Below are 12,790 nucleotides of genomic sequence, written 5' to 3' on the forward strand. Positions count from 1 at the left end.
ATATTGAAGAAGGTTGACCAGCATTGACTAGTCAATACTTGCTGCACCAGCTATTTATAGTGGGCACAGGGGTAGCCCTAAGGGGCTACTGTTCCCTCGGTTACATGTGCCACATCCTAGCCGAACATTCCCGACAATTACACGAATCCACCGATATCCCCGGCAACACTAAGAGATGCATCGCCGCCTTGGACAATAGGAAGCTACACTCTCGTCCACGCTTTGTCATGACCGCATCGCGAGCGCACGCGCTTCGCCTGGTCACCAGCCATGTCCGAGTCGGCGTCTCCTTCTCCTAGTCCTAGTCCCTCTCCTCCGCCAGTTAGAGAACGACAGCGGGACCGCCCCAGAGAGCAGGATAGAGATCGTGACCGTGACCGCGACCGCGACCGCGATCGGGCGAGAAACCGCGATGCTTCGGTGCAGAGCAAACGCCTCAGCATCACCGAGAGACTTCGCGGCACCTTTATCCAGGCTCGCAAGGAGACATCGGCCGCCGTGCAGCGGCGCGCATCAGCCTCCTCTTCAGCTGCCAAACAGTCTCCCTTGCCGCGTATTCGAGAATGGCTCGACACCTGCACCGCTGAGCATGGCCTTCACTGCACCAGTGGCGACGGGCCCGATGCCGCGACATGGCGCCCACTCCGTCTCATCGACTGTGTTGACCGCCTCTTGGTTCGCGCAAAGCCCACCGACGGCTACACCGCCCTCAGCTACGTCTGGGGCTCGTCAAATCCCCGACAGGGCGGTCCCCAAGATCATGCGCAGCTCTTGACGACAAACATCGATGCGTATCAGCTGAGTCTGCCGGACAAGCATGTCCCGCAGACTATCCTCGACGCCATGTGGCTATCTAAAAAACTCGGCATACGACACATGTGGGTGGATAGGCTTTGCATCCTTCAAGATGATGAGCAAGACAAGGCGGAGCACGTCGACAACGTGGCATTTGTCTTTGCCAATGCCTCCTTGACCATTGTTGCCGCGTATGGAGATGCTCATACGGGTATCCTTCCGCTGGACCCGCGCCGGCCCGCTCGCACCCCGAAGCAAGCAAGCACGGATCACGCCGACCAGCTCCTGTCGTCCACGTGGATGACGAGAGGTTGGACTCTCCAGGAGCTGACCTATTCGCGCCGCGGGGTATTCTTCTTCGAGGACACATTGACGTGGCAATGTCATTGCGACGTGTGGCAGTGCAGTACCACGAGCGTGGTGAAGATGCTTCGGGGGAAAAAGCCAGCTTGCACACGTCGTCTGGCAGAGGCTGCACTGGCGTTTCAGCACGCTCCGTGGCCCGACTTGGACGAATATGCCCGTCTGGTCATGGACTACAGCGCGAGACGGGTGACGACGGTAGACGACACGCTCAGGGCCTTTGCCGGCATAACCAACGTCTTGTCCCGCGTTTTTCCAGGAGGGTTTGCCTATGGCCTGCCGCTCATGTTCATTGACGCCGCCCTGCTGTGGAGGCCCCAGGCGACTGTCCGAAGGCGAGCGCTCTCGCGACCGCCGTTTCTCCCTTCGTGGTCGTGGATGGGGTGGTGGTTCGATGGAATCCCCGTCGACCTTACCTTGTGGAGAGCGGCTGCTGACTACGTGGAGGAGGCGCAGCCTGCCAGCCGCGGTCAGGAATCCAAACGGTTTCAACCTACCCACCCATTCAGGATCAAGGCCACGTGCACCTGGAGTCTCTCTGACCGGGCCAACAGCATGCCCATCAAGAACAACGGACTCGAGTGGCGCGAGTTTCGTTCACGCCGAGCGTCGAGCCTCGCGATGCCCCCGGGCTGGTCCAAGTCCGGAGCTCATTTCAGGCACGACAGCGACGACGACACCTGGTTCAAGTATCCGGTACCTGTCCGAGGTGCCCCCGTAAATGGGGCATACGAGTCGCGTGCAACCGAGCTCACAATGCCCGGTCCGTTGCTCTTCTTCAAAACGACGGCAGGGTACTTTGACGTCGATTACGCCATCTCCATGGTCCCCAAGGACAAAGCCAACCCCCCCATTGCCGTGGGCAACATCTGGGGCAGGTCGAACCGGTGGATCGGCGAGTTCAGAGCTCATGACGGCTGGCTGGGCATCCAATCGTCCAACTATGACGGCGGCGAAAAGCTGGAGTTTATTGCCATCTCCAGTGCGATGGAGCGCAAGGGGTCGTACGTCTACCCGATGGACAGGTTCGCGGAGAACATGGATGAGGATGGCGTAGTCCATTTCGTCAACGTCTTGTGGATTGAGCGAATTTCCGGCGTGGCGTATAGGAGAGGGATTGGGCATATCCTGCAGAAGGCGTGGAACGCCCATGCGAGAGATGAGGTGGACGTTTATCTTGGATAAGAAAACGCGACGACGGCATTCGCATCACTTGCAATTTCCCTGTTCTTTCATTCATCTGTTTTTTTTTTTTTTTTTTGCCATTCTATTTGGGAGCAAAGCGCGGTTGCGTGTGAGATGAGCTTGGATTTACTGTCTGTGCCTTCTGAAATTGTCTACTGTATATCCTGTACTTTTACTGGTTTGTGTCGTTTTCCTTATTTTTCCCGCTTCCTTTTCTTCTTTCCTCCCTTCCCTTTTTTTTTTTTTTTCTTTGCCTTGCCTGTTCTTTTTTGGTTTCGGTGTCGAATCAAAGATAGGGGAGTCTACGGAGTGCGAAGTACCGCGTACAAATGAATAAACAAACAAACAGACTAAGCGCCATCATTTTCCAAGCCACGAGCGGGACTCGAGGATGGCAATTATATTCCGTTCTTTTCCGATACGAAGCCGGACCAGGGCCAGTCTAACGCCGCTCTGTGTGACCTTGGGGGCTGAGAAGCAGCCCAGCCCCTTTGCTGGCGGGAAGTCATATTGGGCGCTCAATTCACGTCCCTGGCAAAATGGAGGCAAGCCAAAAAAGAAAAAGAAAAGAAAAGAAAAGAAAAGAAAAGAAAAGAAAAAAAAGACGGAAATTGTGGGGCTTTCCAGATATGTGCGCACGCTTTGCCATCAGTAAACTGAAAGAAGAATACCGTTACGCGACTCTTGCTCAAAAAGCATTGATGTCTTTGACATACTGGCTTGTCTACTCCGTACAGATGGCTGAATCCCTACTCGGTCAATGTTTACGCCCGGAACGTCGTCGTCACGCCTTGTGCTACGGGGGGGGGGGGGGGGGGTAAGGGGGATAATAGTGAGCGGTGAGGGCTTGAACCAAGCAAGCTACTTGACGCTCTTGTCATGTCTGCTATGGGCATGAAGCGGACAAAGTCAGATTGAGCACTTGCAGTCATAAGCCGTGAGTTTGGTTGCCCAAGAGTCAGGGACTCGAACATGGGAATGCACATACTGTAGTCAATGCCTTCCTCCTGAGTCCTGATGAGTCTTGCAAGCAAAGACCAGGCAGGCAGTACGTGCCCCAGTACGGACTACCAGACCCGCTGTACGCGGTCAGCCAGGGAAATTTGGTGGTGTCAATCTGGTGAGGTGGGGTGGGGGCGCAATGCCCCGGCTCCAAGGTACCAGACCTTAGGTACCTACATGTACCTAGGTATCTACATGTAGCTTACCAGTCTGCTACTGCAGTTCCTTTGCTGTAAAAGGTCCATTCCCTAGCAGGAAATGGTTCACGTAAATAAAAAAAATAAAAAAAAAAAGAAGAAATGAAAAAAAAAATGCCATATTTTATTTGATTCGCTCCCTGATAGTATGATCCAAGAACCCACACTCCCTGCTGCTGAATCTCGGGGTTCTGGGCCCCGTCTCAGGGACGGCTCGCCTGATTTCTTCCAGAGTACCTACCTAAGGTACCTGGTAGGCACGTCATGCATTGACCGAAGGTACCAGACCTTGCTAATGGTAATAGCATGGCCACTGCTCTTGGGGGCGCGCAACTCGGTGCCATCAAATGTCTTGGTTAGGCGGGGCTGGGGCCACATGGGCTGACTCCCGAGTCCACGCCAATGGTGGGTGGGTGGACTGGACTGGCGGGTGTGGCAGGCAAGCGTAATGCGGCTTTTGCTGATTAAGGCAACAACCCTCTGATCAACCATGTTGGCATGCATGTTACTGCTCATCTCATTTGTCTTGCTGCCCCCCTCGATGCGGTCCGCACAATTTGCCACGTCCCTTGTTCATGTCAAATAAGCATCTCCTTAGGTTTGAACTTTGGGGGGGGAGCCAGGGGCGGGGGGCGGCAGTTTGTCCTACCCCGAACTTTTGAAGCCTCGTCCAATCCACCCACAACTCGAGTTGCTTGGCATGGGGTCATCTAGACCCTGCAGACTCCGGAGTCCGGAGTATTGTGAGAAGCCGGGGGTGGAGGGGGAGAGGGGGCGAGGGGCCCGGGGGGAGAGAAAAAGAAGGACGGGAAGTATTTATTTAGGCTTTTTTGCTTCGACCTTTGGAGGTACTCCGTACAGGGAACTAGGGATACGGCGCGGATGGATCCCATCATCCCGGGATACGCATGCCAAAGGTGCATAAAAAGTGTTTGATTCTACCAGGCAGAGGCGAATAGCGCCGCCGTATATATTGCTCTACGCAGTATGCTACATACCGAGGTACCTGGTAGAAACCCATGGAAACCTTAGGTGCCTACATCAAATAGAGCTTTGGCCAATAAAAAGGCTGACTCTAGGTAGGTATGTACGGAGTATGTGACGCGTCACTCTATCTCATGGAATTACGCCCTCAAGGGAAGGAACTACGCAGAGATCATTCCTGACCAGTGCTTACCAGACAGGAAAGAAGCAATCTGGCCAACGGACAAAATAATGCGCTGACAGCAGCGCCACAAACTGCCAGCGGCAGCCTGTTTTCGTGTTCTAATCATTGAGTGGATCATTGAGCTTCGCCAGCCCCGTCTTTCATTTCTGCATCGGGTGCGTTGGAGCTGCGACGGTACCAGAGGGCCAAGCTGGCACACTGAGGATCAAGTTGTTAATTGATAAGCATATATGGTTCCCCTTGTCTCAAGCGTCCATCCTATCCTGGTTTACTTTGATTGCCAGCAGCGCTAGGTCCTCTCCTCTCCGTACCTACCTGGTACCTCCTAACCTGAGTTATGGGCCGAGTACGTGCGACACCAGGGCCTTCGGTCACTTGATGCAGTTTTGGGGGGGGAAAACAACGAAACATAAGCTACCTCCTAAGGTAAGGTCGGAAAGGAAAAGAATACTCCGTAGATATTTTATCCCCCAGCAGATTCTCGCAAATCGCAGGACCGCCTTTTCAAATGATGACATCATCGTGGTTTTCATTGGCCCCTCGCCTGCAATAAGTCGACAGAATGTCTTGAAATGCCAAGACTTGGCTGTACCACCAGGCTGGCTTGCTCCCAGCGGTCAACCGCAACTCTCATCAGTCATTGCTGTCACATGCGACCAGACTTTATGTAGTGTCGTGGCCAGAATGCCCAGGGTCCTTGCTCTCCATCACATCAAGCCTTGTCACCTCCGCAGTCTGGACTCTGGACTCTCAACCCATTGTCGGTCCTGAAACGAAGCAGTTGTTGACCTTGGGATGCCTCGGTTTCACAGCCTGGACCTCTCTTTCCGGGCAGGATCCATCTCGCCCATTCTACCGCTACGTACTCGGCGCCACCAGCAAAACACTCGTCAAAACTCGAGAGTCGGTTACAGGCACCGAGGCGCACAAGTCAATTCACCTCAACTCACCTTGGGCTGGCAACTCTGGCCAGGTCATCCATCACTGGTGTGCTCCAGTCCAGCTACACACATACCTAGGAACGCCCGCCCCGTCTACCTGAGGTATGGAGGCTTGCTGCCGCCCGCATACGGAGCACAGTATGGAGCAAACGGTACTGGAGCAGAAGAGAACAGCGTTGCTGTGAGCAGCTGTAATCAGCTGTGAGCAGCTGTTAGCCGCAGGTGTGGGAGACATCCATCTTCCTACAGGAGCCTGGCTCCTTGCCGGCTGCTACTTTGTATATATAGAGCCTGGCCGTCAGTGTTTTTCCCCCCCGAGACAGCCTTTCGGCCTCAGCTGCTCGTCGAGAAAATCATGTCGCACGCCTGAGACAAGTTGCTCAATCCCGCTCCATCTGGTTTATCACTATGGTGCAAGCTTCGTGTGCCCTGATGGCACTGGCCATCGCTGGGTTTGCTATTGCTCAATGTCCTCTTGCAGACCCAGGACGGCTAGCATCAAGAGCCGAGGGCCAAGCAGACTCGTCACGGGCTCACCTAGAGCCTTATGAAGTTGATGACAGTCACGGATACCTGACGTCCGATGTCGGCGGCCCGATTGAGGATCAGAACAGCTTGAAGGCTGGAGAGCGAGGTCCCACGCTCCTCGAGGACTTCATCTTCCGGCAAAAGATCACTCATTTTGACCACGAGCGAGTAAGTCATGACGCTAATCAAAACAATCAGACCGTGTGCATTTAAAAAAAAAAAAGGCGAAAATCGACGGCAAGGCTTGCTCGCTAACCTCGTCCCTCAACGCGGTTAGGTTCCCGAACGGGCTGTTCATGCCCGCGGGGCCGGTGCGCATGGCACCTTCACTAGCTACGGCGACTATAGCAACGTGACTGCGGCTTCTTTCCTGGGCGCAAAGGGTAAGAAGACGCCAGTCTTTGTTCGCTTCTCTACCGTTGCCGGCTCCCGTGGAAGCGCCGATACGGCACGGGATGTTCACGGATTCGCCACCAGACTGTAAGTTGCCGAGAGAGGCTTTGCAGGCTCGCATCCTACCCTCCTTGTTGCAACAAGAACTGACTGGAGAAAATTATGTGGACAAAAAAAAAAAAATAAAAGTTACACAGACGAGGGAAACTTTGACATTGTGGGAAACAACATCCCCGTTTTCTTCATTCAAGATGCCATCCAGTTCCCTGATCTCATCCACTCTGTGAAACCACGGTCCGACAACGAAATCCCTCAAGCAGCGACGGCCCACGACTCTGCATGGGACTTTTTCTCACAGGAGACATCGACGCTGCACACGTTGTTCTGGGCCATGGCTGGTTATGGGATTCCTCGAAGTTTCCGTCACATGGTGCGTAAAAGCACTCTTTTCACGCCGGCTGGTAAGAAAACCGCGTTGGTTATGTAAGCTGACATGAGACATGCAGGATGGCTTTGGTGTACACACCTACCGAATGGTGAACCACAATGGAGAATCCAAACTGGTCAAGTGGCATTGGAAAACGAAACAGGGCAAGGCGAGTTTGGTTTGGGACGAAGCTCAGCACATTGCTGGCAAGAATGCCGATTTCCATCGACAGGACCTGTACGATGCCATCGAGTCTGGCAACTATCCCGAGTGGGAACTCAACGTTCAGATCATCAACGAGGACCAAGCTCTCGCATTCGGCTTTGACGTCCTCGATCCTACCAAGATTATTCCCCAGGAGTACGCTCCTCTGTTTCCCCTCGGCGTAATGAGACTAGACGCCAATCCCACCAACTTCTTTGCCGAGACTGAGCAGGTCATGGTACGTGACTGAATGCTTCCATCGAAGCAAGCCTCTAGAGTGCGTTCTGAAAGACTCTAACCGCTGCGCCGCAGTTTCAACCTGGCCACATTGTCCGAGGAATTGACTTCACTGAGGATCCCTTATTGCAAGGCCGCATTTTTTCTTACCTTGATACCCAGCTGAACCGACACGGTGGTCCCAACTTTGAACAGCTCCCCATCAACAGGCCCGTCGTTCCTATCCACAACAACAACCGTGACGGCGCAGGCCAGAATTTCATCCACAAGAACACTGCTCCCTGTAGGTCCTTCCTTTCCTGAAGCGTGCGCGACGCATTATTTGCCGAGAACAACCACCCGCCTAAAACCCCGCGACTAACAACAGCGCGCCAGACTCTCCCAACAGCTTGAACAAGGGTTTCCCAAAGCAAGCCAACCAGACCACCGGCAAAGGATTTTTCACGGCTCCCGGACGTCCAGTCACTGGGGCGCTTGGGAGACGCCGCAGCAAGACCTTTGCTGACCATTGGAGTCAGCCTCGACTGTTCTACAACTCCATCAAGCCCATTGAGCAGCAGTTCCTTATCAACGCCATCCAATTCGAGACTAGCCATCTCAGCAAGGCCGTACAGCAGAATGTGCTCACGCAACTCAACAAGATAAGCCACGACATTGCCGTGCGCGTTGGCAGAGCTCTGGGTCTGGAAGCCCCCGCTGCCGACACTGCGTACTACCACGACAACAAAACCGATGGCCTTTCCATCTTTGGTGAGGAGTTACCGACAATTGCCACACTGGTCGTTGGCGTCTTGACCTCGACCCATTCAAGCAGCTCTCTGGCCCAAGCGGAGTCACTCAAAAATGAGTTTAAATCCAGCAACGTCACCGTCGTTACTGTCGGCGAAACTCTTGCCGAGGGCATCGACCAGACGTACTCTGCTGCCGACGCCGTTGCATTCGACGGCATCGTTGTCACCGACGGAGCAGAGAAGCTCATCAACGGGAAAAAGTCTACTCTCTACCCACCTGGTCGCCCTGCTCAAATTGTGAGAGATGGTTACAACTGGGGAAAGCCTCTGGGCTTCCTAGGAAATGCCGCCAACGTGATTCAGGCTGCTGGCGCCCACAAAGGCTCGGGGATATACGCGCAGAAGAACCCAGGTGATCTCGTGCGAGACTTTAAAAAGGGCCTTGCTACGTTCAAATTCACCGACCGCTTTGCATTGGACGGGCAGGAATGACGGAAAATTCTAGGGGCTATTTTCGGTGAATCGGTAGTCCAAAGTTTGCCTCCTTCACGTCTATTCCTTTCCTGCTTGTGTCGTTGTCTCCATGCTTTACTTGGTGATGTTGTTTGTATTCGTTTGCAACACCCATCCTCTAGCCAGTATCTATCTACACGTGGCTGGCGGTCCAACTGTGTATTTTTTTTTTTTTTTAATTTTTCATATATACAGTTTAGTTCTACTAATGGTTGACGCTGGCGCCGGGGGCCCACAGTGGTAAATTCGTCGCCGGGACTGATGAAAACCATGGCAACCCATCAATGGTTAACCTGACAACACTCGTCATTTCACCCCACCCCCCTCGGTCTCCCAGTTAAATCAGGTCCCTGCCAATCTGCAACCGCATTTCACCGCAAAAATGGGCAAGAACGACAAAAAGGCCGCCGAGAAACCCATCGCCAAAGCCAAGGGCGGTACGGACAAGGACTCTGGCAGCAGCAAGGTCAAGGGAGCCCAGGCCATCAACGTCCGCCACATACTTGTGAGTTAAGCAGCCAGGGAACTGTTCCGACGTGGGCCCACCTTTTACCTGCCTCATCCATCATCACCCGTGGTCATCCCTTTGCTGGGATACCTGAGCAAAAGGGGTCGCGGTGCTGTCATCGTAAATGTCCCAACTGCTCGCACCGATTTGGCCAGCTTTGGGCACCCGCCCCCTTTCGCACACAGTCGCAAAACTCATGCCCCGAGACCCTCGTTCTGACAGCAGCGCGGGAGAAAGTGCGGGAAACATGCCAAAAAGGAAGAGGCTCTGGCAAAGATCAAGGACGGGCTGAAGTTTGACGAGGTGGCGCGCAATTACTCCGAAGACAAGGCACGACAAGGTTTGGCAAAGGGGCCGCGCCCTTGTTCCCCTCTCCTCCCTCTGCAGGGCTTGGAGGGCATCACTTGCGCTAATGCGTCTTTGTTTTTTTTTCTCTCGTCTTGCAGGCGGCGCGCTGGGGTGGAAGAGCAAAGGCAGTCTGGATCCCAGATTCGAAGAGGTTGCATTCACCCTGGAACCCAGCACAACAAGTAGTCCGAAACTGGGGGAAGCAAAGACCGAGTTCGGCTATCACATCATCATGGTCGGTTGAGATCTTTTTTCTTGTGTGTGTTTCTTGGCGGCCGGTTCCGTTGCTGACGTTTTCGCATCTCGTCGCGTAGATCGAAGGGCGGAAGTAAGTCAGAGCGACAAGTAGTCATGCAGCCGTGATTTCTAGATTCCATGGATTCGTCTTCTTTCGCGGTCCAACAATAGAGTCACTCACGGGAAATGGTCAATTGCCTCGGTACATATCGTGGAGCCGAACCTTTTGTTTCCTTTTTCCTTTTATTTTTTCTTCTTTTTTTTCCTTTTCACTGAATTCCTCATGCAATAGGCCCGTGTCTTGCCCAAGGGCCCCAGACCCATCCAGAACCCAGCCTGAAGTGATTTAGAGTACAACCCGCAAAAGTCGTTTCCAGCGGTCTCAAAACAAAATCCCAAGTCCGCACCTCTATACCTTCGAGTCAACGCCGTTCATGAGCTTTCAGTCATTTATTGAGAAGTCTGGAAATAGTTCAAAAGGATGGAGCGTTCCTGCGACTCCTCACCCCAGTCCTTAACAACGACGCAGGAGCAGTTGACGACCTTGCGGGCGTTGCCCTCACGGTCGAGGACGCCTACAAGCAGCAAAGCATTAGTATTATTCGCAGACGGCACCTTGGCAAAGGAAAAGTTGCTGTCGGGTGTGAATTCCGCCCGGTTAACGTACAAAGGCCGGCCCACTCGCCGAGCTGCTTGCCATCCTGGACCTTGATCAGGGGAATCTTGTGCTCCTTGCAGAGGGCGGCCACGAGCTTCTTGTAGGAGTCCTCCTCGCAAGACTCGTTGAGGACACACATGTGAGCCTGGCGGCGGTCGAGAGCCTTGGAAGTCTCACGGAGACCACGGGCGAGACCGTCGTGCATGAGGGCCAGTTTCAGGACACCCTTGAGGGCGTCTAGAACGGACATCTGACCCTTGGGGGCATCGGCCGAGACCTCAACCTCCTCGGAAACTTCGGGTGCGTTATTCTCTTCTACGTCCGACTGCGATTGGCGACCATGTTAGTCCTGCTTTTTATTTTATTTTTCGCCTGTGAGCCAACTCTGGCGAGAGACGAGGTGGCAGGTCCTCATATTCAGAATATACATAGGTGCGCAGGAGACCCGAAGAAAACAACAATACTGACCATCTTGGAATTTTATATCGTCGGGCGATCCTCGAAGATTTCAGGTAGTTGGTTGGGAAAAGAAAAGCAAGCAAGCGACAAAAAATTACGTCTGGAGATGGTTGACTCGGAGAGGGACCAGTTCCTAACGAAGATTTGCCGAAATCTTTGGTGTGGCCCGGTGTGGGGATGGCTTAGGGCAATCCCTTTACCCCCCCACCACCTGGCCATCACCTGCATGCACGGACCATAGGGCACACGAATTTCGACGGCCCCACCCACAGCGCAGACGGCGCCGAATCTGTGGATTTGCCCTTTTTTTTTTTTTTCAGCTCTTTTTGTCGCTTAGACGTGTCACGACAATCTCCCGCTTCAATCTCCAGGGTCGACGAAGCAATCACTGAGGTATGTAAAATCTTTGAAATGTAACCGGCAGCGATCACGATCCGGAGGATGATGTCTCTTGTCGTGGCGGAGGAGAGCAATCCTGAATTCCGGTGCGGGTGAAGGCTTTGTCAAACTCGGTGCTCTCTTGCCGATGCTGCCAAAGACGTTCAAAAACTCAGCTGTCAGACATTCTCGATACGCTTCTCCTCTTCGGAAACGAGCGGCAGAACCCTCTTGTCGATCTCTGGAGGGCACTCTTCTTGCTCACGACCACGGGAGGCTAACATCGCTCCTCGCCCGGCAGATACCTCATTTCCCTTTTGACTTGAGAATCTCCATTCGGACAATACCGCCAATATGGTTCGCACTTCGGTTCTTCACGACGCCCTCAACTCCATCAACAATGCCGAGAAGGCTGGCAAGCGTCAGGTCTTGATCCGACCCAGCTCCAAGGTCATTGTCAAGTTCCTCCAGGTCATGCAGCGCCACGGTACGTTTTTGAAAGACAGCACGTCGACGGCTGGGATGGTGAACTTGAACACGCTACCAATGCCACCGCCCCGGCCCCCCCCCCCCCCCCCCCCCCTCCTCTTTCTCCCCCTTCTCCCAATTTTTCTTTCAAATATCAAGGTCGCCCGTCATTCGGCATGATAACTAGGGCGACAGCCATCTCTCCACGGCTCAGCCCCTATAAATTGTCGATATATTATACCTTGCGCGGCGGTCTCGGATTGGGCTGCGGGATGAACTTGTTCTCTTTCCATTCGAGTCGTTATATCCAGTTCTCGTCGCAACATTGCTGACTCTTCAACTTTTTATCTGTTGAGTAGGTTACATTGGCGAGTTTGAGGAGGTTGATGACCACCGCTCTGGCAAGATTGTCGTTCAGCTGAACGGCCGTCTTAACAAGACTGGTGTCATCTCTCCGCGATACAATGTCCGCCTCGCTGATCTTGAGAAGTGGGTTGTCAAGCTGCTGCCCGCTCGTCAGTTTGGCTACGTTATCCTCACCACCTCTGCCGGTATCATGGACCACGAGGAGGCCCGCCGCAAGCACGTCGCTGGCAAGATTATCGGCTTCTTCTACTAGACTGGATGGATGAAGAACAAAAATTGGGGCATATGTGGCGTTTTGGGGATTTCATGTTGACAATATGGCCGATACCCTGAGGCAGCTATTGAGATAGTCGCGCAATTCTAATGAATACCGGACATGACCCTGCCATGCCAGGAGCTTAAGAATCCAATCCTTATTGGAGAATGAGAATGCACCGGACTTGCTCAGCAATGCAGTACGGAGTATGGGCATGTATGCATGCACCTAGGCATAACACTGCGTAGTTCGTCGTTAAGAGAGATGCAATCTTGTGCCACCCCTGCTCCCCCGGCCAGCCACTTGTTGCCGGGGAAACCAGCGCCACGGGCGGGAGATAGTCGAAGACAAAACAAGCACAAAGCGAATAACCAACCATCATCCCATCATCAATCAGCCTGATCAGCTTGGGTCTGCTTGACCCTGCC

General features: G+C 53.5%; 5 protein-coding genes across 5 annotated transcripts; 4 read left to right on the forward strand and 1 right to left on the reverse strand.

The window, feature by feature from the left end:
* Positions 1–270: 270 nt before the first annotated feature.
* Positions 271–2,343, forward strand: UV8b_02806 (uncharacterized protein; the record flags this gene model as incomplete). The annotated part of the gene is made up of 1 exon (XM_043140304.1): positions 271–2,343. One exon carries the CDS (start codon positions 271–273, stop codon positions 2,341–2,343), a length of 2,073 nt encoding a protein of 690 aa, XP_042996238.1.
* Positions 2,344–6,059: 3,716 nt separating this feature from the next.
* On the forward strand, positions 6,060–8,663 carry UV8b_02807 (uncharacterized protein; the record flags this gene model as incomplete). The annotated part of the gene is made up of 6 exons (XM_043140305.1): positions 6,060–6,347; positions 6,457–6,659; positions 6,762–7,002; positions 7,079–7,441; positions 7,516–7,723; positions 7,816–8,663. The coding sequence occupies 6 exons, from the start codon at positions 6,060–6,062 to the stop codon at positions 8,661–8,663; spliced, it is 2,151 nt and encodes a 716-aa protein (XP_042996239.1).
* Positions 8,664–9,066: 403 nt separating this feature from the next.
* On the forward strand, positions 9,067–9,784 carry UV8b_02808 (uncharacterized protein; the record flags this gene model as incomplete). The annotated part of the gene is made up of 3 exons (XM_043140306.1): positions 9,067–9,189; positions 9,430–9,532; positions 9,639–9,784. 3 exons carry the CDS (start codon positions 9,067–9,069, stop codon positions 9,782–9,784), a joined length of 372 nt encoding a protein of 123 aa, XP_042996240.1.
* Positions 9,785–10,227: 443 nt separating this feature from the next.
* Positions 10,228–10,906, reverse strand: UV8b_02809 (uncharacterized protein; the record flags this gene model as incomplete). Its single annotated transcript, XM_043140307.1, has 3 exons — positions 10,228–10,352; positions 10,445–10,760; positions 10,904–10,906. 3 exons carry the CDS (start codon positions 10,904–10,906, stop codon positions 10,228–10,230), a joined length of 444 nt encoding a protein of 147 aa, XP_042996241.1.
* A 720-nt stretch (positions 10,907–11,626) lies between these two features.
* UV8b_02810 (uncharacterized protein) lies at positions 11,627–12,359 on the forward strand (the record flags this gene model as incomplete). Its single annotated transcript, XM_043140308.1, has 2 exons — positions 11,627–11,759; positions 12,100–12,359. The coding sequence occupies 2 exons, from the start codon at positions 11,627–11,629 to the stop codon at positions 12,357–12,359; spliced, it is 393 nt and encodes a 130-aa protein (XP_042996242.1).
* Positions 12,360–12,790: the final 431 nt, after the last annotated feature.

The sequence above is a fragment of the Ustilaginoidea virens genome, chromosome 2 (genome assembly GCF_000687475.1).
Source record: "Ustilaginoidea virens chromosome 2, complete sequence".
In the NCBI taxonomy this organism is placed as follows: Eukaryota; Fungi; Ascomycota; class Sordariomycetes; order Hypocreales; family Clavicipitaceae; genus Ustilaginoidea; species Ustilaginoidea virens.